Genomic DNA, 12,709 nt, shown 5'->3' with positions numbered 1-12,709 from the left:
CTGCATATTAAATTAATTTGATCATATGCATTACATATGAAATAGAGAAGGCATTCTCTAAGGACTCAACAAGTAGATAAAACAAAATCAACACCTAAAAAGGTACACTCCCATCTAAATGTTACAGAGCTTTTTCAGTGACACTAAGAAACAATACAAATAGCTTATGGCAACATCTAACAGAGATGCTCCTTCCATGTTACACCACCATCCTTACTCCTAACCATATCTGGAACTAAGAATTAAGCATTCTACAGCACACAATATTTTAATGTATTTGCCAAACATTTACGAAGTTTTACAGTAGAGGCAACGTTTTTGTAATGCTAGTGCCTGCTGTAGAGCAGAACTAGCTTTAAAAAGCAACCTCTCTATTTCTGAATATCTGTCTGGGAAAGAGTCTGATCATTAATAACCCTCACTCTCGTGTTCTGCAATATTGAACAAATATGCTTTTTTCCCTCCCTGGTATAGAGGCCCAGGCACATTACATTGCTAGAGATTTTCTGGCCAGACTGTAACAGAAAAGAGCTTTAAATAAAAGCCTGCCTTACACCCAGTCTTATCCTTTAGCATGTGGGTCATTCATGGATGCTGACATGTTTAATTTGTAACAAAGTGCTATAATTTTCCTGCGTAAAGTTCAAATGCATCATTTTAAAAGGTCAAAGAGCAAGGACATAGAACAGCAATGCTAACTATGCTCCACCTTGACAAGTACTCAGCTAAACTAGTCCAGCTTGCAAGAAAATCTTTAGTGCTGAGGATGCAGTAAGTGGTATGCTTTGTGAAATAAATTAATAGGTATTCCACTAATTTCCAACTGTTTATCATACCTTGTTGTGAAATTATTCTTATTCCTTGTTATATGGTACCCTTTGAAGGAGACTTAGAGCAATGTTTCTGCTGAGTCAGCCCATTAGGTTACAGTGACATTTTAATTAAATGACAGGAAGCATCTAAAATGCAAGAAATTTTTCAACTAAGAGACAAATCAGCACACCAGTTCTCCAAGTGGAAATGTTAATTTTTGTTTATTTGTGGTTTCTGCAAGTGCACAGATATTTCTTTAGCATATGGTGCAACGTTTAAAACACTAGAAGATTTCACTCTATTTTTAGTTTTCAAATTGTTAACATTTCTCATCTGTTACGCTTTCCAGGTTTTGTTCTTAAGATGCAACATAACACTGTTCAAGAACCCAAGTATTTTATATGCTTGAATTTATCTCAAAAAGTAACATTATGTGAAACACTCCTAAAGAAGATGTTTGCTACTGCTAGTCTTCAAGCTGGCTGGGATATCCCACTTCTCTTCCTTTAACTCACTTTAGCTGGGCTAAAAATTATTTAGCATTTTGGCTACTAAATAATCCTCTGTGTTAAGTCTCTATACTTATGTTAGGGCTACAAAATAGTTTTCTACAAAAGTGTTATTTTTTTTTCTTGCTGAATAATGTACTTGACTAAGATGAAGAAATTATTGGCTACGTGAAACTGGAGAAAATGAGCTGTGGGCAGTCAACCAGTTCTTTACTTCAGCGTGCTCACCTACACGAGTCCAGATATTTGTCACAGGCAAAACTTTAAACTAACTTAATCAATGGACAGTCATGTTTATGCAAGAAAGAAAAAAAAAAAAAGTAACATCTTTCCATGCAAATGCAATGGAGACTGAAACAGACCTGCCACACAGCTCTTCTAAGGGCTCAAAATGGCTTCGCTAATTAGTCTTGTAGAATGTACAAACAAGATTTTAGACAGATGTAGAATTCCAAGCAATTTATAAACTCACTTGGGATGCCCTTTAGAACCGGCCTTGGAGAGTTCTAAATAGCCCCAGAGCAAATCTGTTTACAGCCACTGCAGATGAGGAAAACACACTTCTGTGTAGGGATCAACTGACTTGCACACATTTCCTCAATATTTCCTTAATCATTCAGAGGGCCCATAGTGGGAATATTCATACAATCATTGTATTAAATATTTGTGCATCCCCCCAAAAATCTTTCACCAGAAATTTGAATAACAACATAATAAAAAGACAACAGGAAGGAAGGGTCCTTTTAAGAATCTGGTGGTCTCATTTGAGGCAACTTTTCCATGAGATGTCCATTAAAGATCAGCTCTGCAGCAAAAGGCTGGTTTTCTCTAAAACTACAAGGTGGCCAAGCATAGGGGAAAAACATTTGAATAAGTCCTAAAAATGTTTTTCTGCTCTTTTTGGTGTTCGGAAAAAACAACTTCGGCAATTTCAAATTAAGAACCTCTGATTATATTTGTCCCAGGCAGCAGGAGCTATTACTTAAAAAGGGAAAAACCAAATAAGTGGTTCTGGCATTTGCTAGTAGCATAAGGTCTTGCAGAGGTAGCAAATAGAGACTTTTTCTCTCTTGGCAAAGTATATGCTGCTGCTGAAGCATTTAATTAAACCACAGAAATAACACTGCTAAGAATACACTTTAGGCTTTCAAATAATCCTCATCTTACTCTTCACCAGAAAGAGTTTAAGTGAGGGTCAGAGTCTTCCTGGAATCTCTTCTTAAGTGATTACATGCAGCACATCAAAGGAAAAAAAGTGTTCCTGAACAAATCAGTTAGTTAAATGCACATCAGCTAGCACAATGGCAGACTAGATTTGCTCTGTCTTTTATATCCTAGCACTAAGAGGCACTGAGATTCAGGAGGGTTCAACATCCAACCTCAAGGAAGCCAAGTGGCCAGAAATTCTTTATTTGAAAACTCGATCAAGCAGTGCGAGCATAAAGAGACATACTCCAAAACTCTGAAAGAAATAAGACTTGCACAGAAACTGGAGAAGACATTTGTCAAACAGCTAAGTTAAAATAAAGGGATTTACCAGCACCTTTCAAACCAAATTTATAAATACACTTCAGTGCATTTTAGTTTTTAAACTACATAAATTGAAGTTTCAAACTTCCTGCACAAGAGCATACAGGTCTCAAAACAAAGACAAGGTTAGTATTTAAAGTCTAAATTGAAAAACAAACAAACAAAAAAACAGCATTACCATCTCACTAGTAATTCTCCCCAGGAATACAAAATCTTCTCAGGGCAATCCTTTGACACATCACCAGTGCCACTGGAGAGTTCATTATCACTCTCTGCAAAATAAAAACAAAGACACAAACAAGAAAACAAAAGCATGCACAGATTTACCAAAAAGAACAGACAATAAAGATGCATACATATATGTACCAGACAAATTCTTCTCACTTATCAGTTTTAAAACCAAGGGGACATAGAAAGTATTAGTGGAAATCTGAAGAAAGTATAGTAGATTTGATTTAATAATAATTAAAAAAAAAAAGTATTAGTAAAGTTACCATAAACTTTAAGAGAAGTCTAGGGAACAATTCACAATGTTGTTATGGGGAAAAGGGTTGAGATGTAGAAAAGCATTACAAGAGAAAGGATTCAAGGCAGTCAACTCTCGGTTCAATGATATTTCACAATGAAAAATGATCTAAAAGTCATATCCACTCTATATTTCACACAAAGAGAAATCTCTTGTAAAACACAGCAGCTAACAGTGCTCCAATACACTTCAACCATTACACAGCACTCTGCTCTCACGTGGCACACCATTCTCAGCCTCCATGGAACAATGAACGAAAGAACTTTGTACTGAAATAAGTTCACAGAAGAGCAGCAAAAATGACACTGTGACATTAAGGAGAATGCTGTGGGAGACGGTGTCAAAAGCCTTGCTGAAGTTAAGGTAGACCACATCCACAGCCTTTCCCTCATCCACCCAGCGTGTCACTTTGTCATAGAAGGAGATCAGGTTCGTCAAGCAGGATCTGCCTTCCATAAACCCATGCTGACTGGGCCTGATCGCCTGCTTGCCCTGCAAGTGCTGCGTGATGACTCTCAAGAGAATCTGCTCCATGAGCTTCCCTGGTACTGAGGTCAAACTGACAGGCCTGTAGTTTCCTGGGTCAGTCCTCCGGCCCTTCTTTTAGATGGGCATCACGTTTGCTCTGCAGGAGGATCTGGATAGGCTGCACTGATGGGATGAGGTCAACTGCATGAAGTTCAACAAGGCCAAGTGCCGGGTCCTGCACCTGGGGGGCAATAACCCCCAAGCAGAGCTACAGGCTGGGAGAGGAGTGGTTGGAGAGCTGCCAGGCGGAGAAGGACCTGGGAGTGATGGTTGATAGTCGGCTGAATATGAGCCAGCAGTGTGCTCAGGTGGCCAAGAAGGCCAATGGCATCCTGGCTTGTATCAGAAACAGTGTGACCAGCAGGGATAGGGAGGTGATTGTCCCCCTGTACTCGGCTCTGGTGAGGCCGCACCTCGAGTACTGTGTTCAGTTTTGGGCCCCTCGCTACAAGAATGACATCGAGGTGCTCGAGCAGGTCCAGAGAAGGGCGACGAAGTTGGTGAGGGGCCTGGAGAACAAGTCCTACGAGGAGCGGCTGAGGGAGCTAGGATTGTTCAGCCTGGAGAAAAGAAGGCTCAGGGGCGACCTTATTGCTCTCTATGGGTACCTTAAAGGAGGCTGTAGACAGGTGGGGGTTGGCCTGTTCTCCCACGTGCCTGGTGACAGGACGAGGGGGAATGGGCTAAAGTTGCACCGGGGGTGTTTTAGGTTGGATCTTAGGAAGAACTTCTTTACCAAAAGGGTTGTTAGACATTGGAACAGGCTGCCCAGGGAAGTGGTGGAGTCACCATCCCTGGAAGTCTTTAAAAGACATTTAAATGTAGAGCTTAGGGATATGGTTTAGTGGGGACTGTTAGTGTTAGGTCAGAGGTTGGACTCTATGATCTTGAGGTCTCTTCCAACCTAGAAATTCTGTGATTCTGTGATTAGAGGTCATATTGCATGGGACAGAAAACAATGCTTAAAATGGATAAGAAACCTCAAAAATATTAAGAACAAATTACTTACGTAGGAATATAGGGCATTATATATGACAAACACACAGAACTAGAGGAGAGAACATGAGCCTGTGACCATGAGCTCAAATAAGCAGTAACTATCCTGTTTAAAAGTGTCTTAGAACTCCGTACAGCTGTTCAAAGTGGACCAGTAACTTTTAAGAATGGCTCATCATGTGAACATGTCTTTGCGGTTATTCCAGTTTTATCTGAATAAAGTATTGCTAAAAGCTAAACAAGAAACCCAACCCAAAAGGAGACACTGAAGTAGTCCCTTTGAGGCCTCCGGGACCATGATGATTTAGATGATAGAAGGTCTCTAAGGTTGTTCTTTGCTATGAACCGAGTTATCTTAAGAAGCTAAAATAAAACAAAAGAAGGATTAAAGCCACATCTGCTCCCAGAATCCCTTAACTAGTCAATCAGTCCAGTCACATCTGGATGCTGACCTAATATTTTTAATTCCTCAGGTACATTAAACATTTCGTATCTGACTTCTTGTTGACAACTGGAGTTCAGGTACAGAAGGACCATCAATACTTACACAGTTACCCCCTTAAGTCTTCATCTTTGTCATTCTGTTTTCAACTACACCTTTTGAATTAATAGTTTTGCCAAGTACAAGTCATTAATAACAACATCACTGATTTCTGATTTTGATAACAAAACACGAGGACAAATGATGGCAGATAACTGTATTTCAAAGACAAGTAACAGCAAAAATGCTGTCCTGAGAGAAAAGGAAAGCATGTGAGAAATCTTTTCATTTCTTTTAAATTACAGTGGGAAGTATTTAAGTGCAGGTTGGTTTTATATTTTTGGGTCTGTAAAGCTGTATTGTTTAATTTGAAATAGAAGTTTAAAAAATTCATCATAAATTTACAGGAAAATTATGATTCTAAGGATTTGCAAGCCTTTGCATATATTTCCTATATTTAAAGATGGAAACATGAAGATCCTAAAAAAAAAAAAACACACAATTTTCACTAAAATCTGATATCACTCTAAAAGGTCTTCCAATAACTATTAAGCTCCAGTGGGGGGGGGGGGGGGGGGGAAATAGGGGAAATATATATATATATATATATATATATATATATATATAATATTTGAAGACTCAACTTTCCTTTAATTTTAAAATTACCTAAAGTATTCTACAAGGAAATCTCACTTTATATCGATGTTGGTAATATATATATAAAAAGTTAAAATGTTTAAATGCATTGCATTCTTTAAATCCTCTCCTCTCCTGATTTGTGCCTAACTGGATAAAAGAGATCAATTATAAATGCTGCCCTTCTACCTCCCCTAGAAACTGAGAAAAAGAATTTGAGGAAACCTTCTCTAGATTGTAAGAGTATCCTAAGAGTATCCTGGCAATTCAGAGACATAAGATGAACATATGGTACATATTAAGAATCTCAAGAAACCTGACTCACATTAGAAATTTGTCATAAACCACTATTTCAAAAAGGTTTCACACATTCAAGGTAGAGCAAGACAATCTGGCACAGAGGTCTCAAGAGATCTGAATTACTTTGGAGAGACTGAAGAGTTACAGCATCTCTACAAGGGGGACTGGTAAAACAAACAAATCTAGCAATCTGAAACAAAACCTGATAAAGATGAATGTATTAAATTTCAATCTGACCAAAACATTTAAAAACAAAGCTACAAGGAATACTTTCAGGAACAAAGCACATTGATTGTTATCTGATCCAAAATTAGCTTGCCAATAGCATCAGACAAAACAGAAACAAAATCCTTCTTTCCTTGCTGCTCTGATATTGTACATCAAATTCTTCACAGTTCTTAAGGAGATCAGTGTTACACAGCATATATATTCCAGCAAGATGGGTCATAAAGCTACTGTGCTTCAGCCCTGAAAATTATTTCATCTGGAAGGCTTAACAGTATTTGGAATGTATTATTTAATTGTATGTCAGAAAATCACAGGCCTTAATTAGAACTACCATATGCTCCCTTTCAAAAGACACTAACGTCAAACTTCAAAATAGAGCGGGGCAAAAGGTAGAGAATAAACAGCTTTAAAAAAAATCTCTGCTTTGTTTCCATCCTGAAGACTATTTACATATTCTGATCTGTTTAAGAAATCAAGTATAAATGGGGGGGGGGGGGGAGGGGTATCTTCAGGGGGATATTTAACTGCAGATATTCTTCCCTTAAGTGTGCTTTCGCACATTTTCCCCACATTCTATAGTATCTATAAGCCAGCAGCATTAGCCAGAGCATGATTACATCCTGTCTGATTCTGCAGGGGATGCAACAGATCCCTTCCTCTAGCCATACTGTGCATTTTTCCCTTCCTCTTTTATATGCCCTGCTCTCAGTGCCTCTCACCTGCAAAATTAAACCTATGCCTCATCAGAACAGGAAGGGGATAGGTGACATTTGCAAGGAAGCAAACCTGAAGGGCTGGGTTGTGAACGTGTGGACACACAAATAGCCTTTAAGAATACTTACAGATAACATCAAGCCTCTCTGCCTTTTTGCTTAACCATATTACATATTCTCACCTTGTGGATGGATAATTCATGGGTGCCCCATGAAACAATTCTCTAAATTCAGAGTCTCTTTAAAGCAAGGCTGAAGGACTGCACTTCCACAGCCAGCATCACGCCATATGGCTTCAGCACAGAATCCTAGAATAATTTGGGCTGGAAGAGATCTCTGGAGGTCATCTAGTCCAACCTCCTACTCCAAACAGCTTGAATTAGATCAGGTCACCCAGGGACCTGAGAGCGAGGGTAGTCTTGAAAACCTTCAAGAAAGAAGATTCAAGAATCTCTGTAGACAACCCATTCCGCTACTGGACCAGGATCGTGGTTTAAAACAAGTCCTCTTATCTGATCAGATCCTGTTCCAACTTGCGTCTGATGCCTGCAGCCCCTCGGCACATCATTATACACCTCTGAGAAAAGTCTCGGTCCACCCCTGAGTCCTCTGATGTATTAGCTGATAACAACAAGGCTCTCCTCCGTGCAAGCTTTCTTTTCCAGCCTGAATGAACGCAATTCCTTAACTCTTTAAGATATGGCATGTGCTCCTGCCCTCTGGCCACCTTGGTGCCATCCACTGGACTTGTTCCAGTGTGTTTGTCTGTCTTGTACTGGGGGGCCCAGCAGTGGACGCAGTGCAGTCTCACAAGCCCTGAGGAGAGGGGATAGAGCTCTCCTTGGACCTGTGGACTGCTGGGCTCAGCCTTCTTTGCTGCAAGGCCACCCTGCTGGCTCCTTGCAGGGTTTTTTTCCACTCAGGTGAAAAGATCTCCAGGTATTTTTTACAGGGATGCCTCCCAAATAGTTAGCCCCCAGCCTGTATTGTCACGCAGTTCTTCTATCACAGATACAGGATTTACATTTGCCTTTCTTGGAGCTCCATGAGGTTCCCAGCAGCTCTTTTCTCCAGTGTGTTCCAGTCACTCCGAGCAACAGCCCTGCCCTCCAGCACACCGACCCGGTGGTTGGTGTTGTACACAAACATGCAGAGACTGTGCCCAGTCCCACTGTCCAGGTCATTAATAAAGACCTTGAATATCACTGATCCCGACACCAACCCCTGAAATATACCACTTCTTACTGACTACCAGTTGGACTTCACATCACTGAGCAATCCCTTCAGCCCAGCAGTCCAGCCAACTTTTCAACCATGTTATTTATCACTTTTCCAGTCCCTATCTCATCAATTTAAAGGTATGGAGACTGTGATGCTGTGTTGAAGTCCCTGCTGAAGTCAAGGCATACAGCACCCACTGCTCTTTTCTCATCCACAGCACTGGTCACCTTGTCACAGGAAAGCGATGGTTTGCCCTTCATCCATCGATGTAGTCTGTTCCTAATCACCTTGCTATCCTTCAAGTGGTTAGAACCAACTTGCAGGAGGACTTCTTCCCTAATTGTCCCACAGACTGTGGTTAGACTGACCAGCCCCATAGCCTTACTCCTGGCCCAGTGTACTTGCTTTTCTTCTTGTATTTTGCTTTAGACATTGGCCATTTGCATGAGATAAATACCGAAGCACGTACAGATGCTACTGGGGTTGGGGGGAAGATCTGCAGATTACAGATTTTGCATATAGGCTGCTTTTGTTAGTATGCCTATAGACAAACACAAGTGGCCTCTTTGAAAAATCTGCAGGAACATTCAAGAACAAACTATAATTAATGACTAACTAAAAAGAAGACTGGCAGCCTATTGGATGTATGTAATTTTGTGCCTACTCTGCTTAGAAACACTCATTACATAAGTTATTCATTATATGAGCAGACTATTTTGAATAGGGCACAGGGAGTTGTATTTTAAATGGCCCAGCACTAACATTTGTTATGTTACAATACTCCACTCACCAGGCTCAATTACAACTTTTTTGCCCCTTTAAAAACAGACTCCATCCTGTAGAAATATGACCGCTCATATGAAAGACCTTTTATCACTCTGTAGAAAAATACATGGCTCATTGGCTCATTATTCATGGCTCAATACATTGGCTCATTATTCTTGGTAACAAATAATTTGGAAAATGCATCCTCATGTGGCCTGTCATCCACACGGCAGAGGCACCTCTTTGGATCTAGTCTAACCCAGAACACCCTGAAAAGCTAATTTTAATGGAAAACAACTTGAACTTTCACAATTATTCCACTTGATATCCAGTGGCAGTAAGGTTAGGGGGGTTGTTTGTTTTTGTACTACATTCACAAATGATGAACTGCCACAGCAGGCCACCCTATGGTTGTCCACATCTGCAGTACTGTAAAACCAGAAGAGCCTTTGACTATCTCCTAGGAAAACCACAGAGTAATAAAGTCAAGCCTTATGAGACAGCTCTGGTAGGTTATCCAAGTTGGCACTTTTTGAACTAGGCTAAAGAGAACACAGGTCTTGATCATTTAGTTCCCTGAAGATACTTTTCTAAGCTAACCCTACAAACCTCCAGTCACCTCCCAGAGCAGTTCACTCCAAGGACTTCATTACTGTAACTCTTGTACTGTATCTCTCACTGCTAATCTAATTCTTTCTTTCTGCAACTTATGCCAATGTTACTTTGTCTTAAACAGAGTTGCCATAGAAAACAATATTAGCACATCTTGCAACAAAAAGAAAAATCTTCTGTATTCTTATTTCTCTTGAAAACTCCACTTTTTCCAAATGAGACTTCTGCTCATTTCTGCCTTCTCCCTTCAACTAGTATGTATTTGCTTGATGAGCCATGTTCAAACAAAATATTGAGACATCAAGTGTTAAAACAGTAGAATTACACAGACAGTAGCTCTTTACTGTAAGCAAATACCCCACAGAAATTAACACACACACACAAATGTTGGCTTTTCCTTCCCCCTTGTTCATTTTGATAACACAATGCTTTTGAGCCCACAAATGCAGAACATGGAGAACCCCTAGATGAAACCAGATACAGTGCTAGATACAAAGATACATTATCTAGATACAGAGCTACCTTTTGGGAAGGTAGGTCTGCTCTCCTTCAAGAAGTCTACTAGATTACCTGAAATACAGCAGTGCCTCAGGAGTCAAACTAATTTGTCTGTTAACAAAAAATGCAAATAAAGTACAAAACTATATTGTTCATTCCAAGAGTTCAAGCATAAAAACAAAGAAGCGAAATACATCCTAAAATGACAGGAAATGCATGAAGATAGCAGGAAAAAAAAAATGAACAGGTGGGGTTTGAGCACCGAGATGAAGAAGAAAGAAGGATTTTTAATGAGTTTTAATTGAGAAGCTGTTGCAAGTGAAATAAAGAGTAGGTGGAACTGAAAAATAATATAGTTGGAGCAACCTGAGCAGGGCAGCCTGTAGGAGAAGGAAATTAGGTTGTGAAGATAGGTGTGAATAGAATTGGAATAATTCAAAAATGAGAAGCTTGATTTTTATGTAGGAGAAGAACAAAAATGAAGGGGGAGCTGAAGTTGGCAGCATATTATCAGGGCAACAAGATATAGACGTTACTGACATGGAATCATTCTGTACGTAAGAAATGAAAGAGGATCGTGAGAAAGGCCACAAAAAAAGCAAGCTTCCATTTATAAGGTAACAGGAAATTATAGAGCACGAGCTACAGTTTTACCAGAAAAGACAAGAGTGAAACAAAGTTTAAGCCATGAAATTCACTGTATTATCAAATAAGGTAGATTTGCAGAACGATTCAACTTTTTAATGCATTACAAAATATTTTGATGAAGGCAAAATATTTCAAAATGCCTTTCAAGTGATATATTTACACAATGATGATCCTTAGTAAATTCTGAACAGTAAAGTGAGCAAATACAGCATATTTCCCAATTTGGCTGAAAGAAAATTAATCACAACCAGAAAAAAAAAAAAAAAGTTTTATGAATATGAACAAAGAAAACTTGCACTGAATTCTGCTCACAATAAACTTCTGTTAATACTTAAGTTACACAATAAACTTGAAGAAAAATAATTTAGCAGCTACTGAAGTACATGTAAAGAGACCAAAACCAAAAAGGATTCTAAGTTTTCCCCTAGAAGTTAACCAGTAATAGCAAAAGGTATTTTTATTCCTATTCCTTTTCATGAACTATAAATGTATACATTTGTTATTTAGTGTCACTCAAACATAAGTTAATGTTGATGAATTCCAAAATTTTCATTACTTTGCAAGAAACCTACAAGCTTAATTACTTCTCTATGCAACTGGAAACCCAGACTGAAAACACCTACAACTGATAAGCATTGAAAGAAGGTGGAAGAGATGATGCCGTATTTCACTCCCTGTCATATTCACACTGCGAACAATAATGTTTTTTGCACAGGTTATAAAGTCTGTGCAATACCTCTCGAACGACCTAACCTTCCCCTTAGAAATCACTCCCATTGGCAAAGCTGTCGTTTCCTTTTTAATAAAAATTTCTGCATTTAAGCATACATCTTAGTTTCAAATCATACAGTTGCTACATAGGCACTACACTGCTGTCACATTAAAAAAGATTGATTTAAAATTCACAAAAATAAGCCTGAGCTGTTCAGCCAAATCTGAGTGTAGAAACGTGCAAAGTGATGCTCCTACCCTCCTGTAGTGAACATACAAGTGTGCCACCATGACTTCTCTATGTTGGATATAAAAATGCTTAAAGCTGAATAAAAAGTGGAGGAAATTATCACTTCAGTTGAGTAGTTCTGCTCCCACACAAATGACAAAGCCAACTAAATGCTGCACAGTAGAGGTATTCTTGTAAACATAAACATCTTCCCCATGTTCTATGCTGTCTGAAAACTGACAGCTTTGAGAACACGCAAGAAAAAATCAAGTTTGAGATGCTGTCACAATTCTAAGACAATGCCATTTGTTATTCTGTATTTGCCATATTATGAATTTTAAAATGTATGGATTAATGTCTAATGCCACATTTGATATATCTACATTTAAAAAAAAAACAACATTACAAAAACATTAGAATTGTGTATTGCCCATGGTTTATTTAAAGTGCCAGGGCAGTATTTAAGCCACTTCGCTTATGAAATACAAAGGCTGAACAAAACAGCTAAAGTTAATTACCAAACCCAAAAAGAGACAAGAACCTCACAATTATTAGTAACAAGCTGTGGGGAACTGTTTGTTGAGAAGTCTTTGTAATCACCTCTATATAAAGGCACTTGGTTTTTATTATTATCATTTTATTTTATTTTTTTTTAACTGATATGAAACATCAATTTGTATGAGCATAATGGTGGCACTCTGCGGCACACAAAGCCATGGCACTCATGACTGACACCTGGGAAGATCCTCTAGCAATAGGAAGCTC

At 38.9% G+C, this 12,709-nt stretch overlaps 1 protein-coding gene across 10 annotated transcripts in view; it reads right to left on the bottom strand.

Moving 5' to 3' along the window:
* The window catches only part of RABGAP1L (RAB GTPase activating protein 1 like), a 255,581-nt gene that overhangs the window by 187,008 nt on the left and 55,864 nt on the right, over nt 1-12,709 (bottom strand). For all 10 annotated transcript variants that reach the window (XM_068690408.1, XM_068690406.1, XM_068690409.1 and 7 more), the window contains one exon: nt 3,031-3,124. In XM_068690408.1, the coding sequence (XP_068546509.1) occupies nt 3,031-3,124 (94 nt within the window). The remainder of the gene's footprint in view (nt 1-3,030; nt 3,125-12,709) is intronic.

Source organism: Anas acuta, chromosome 8 (genome assembly GCF_963932015.1).
Source record: "Anas acuta chromosome 8, bAnaAcu1.1, whole genome shotgun sequence".
Lineage (NCBI taxonomy): Eukaryota > Metazoa > Chordata > Aves > Anseriformes > Anatidae > Anas > Anas acuta.
Note: the sequence above shows the minus strand (reverse complement) of the source record. Positions and strands in the feature narration are given on the sequence as shown.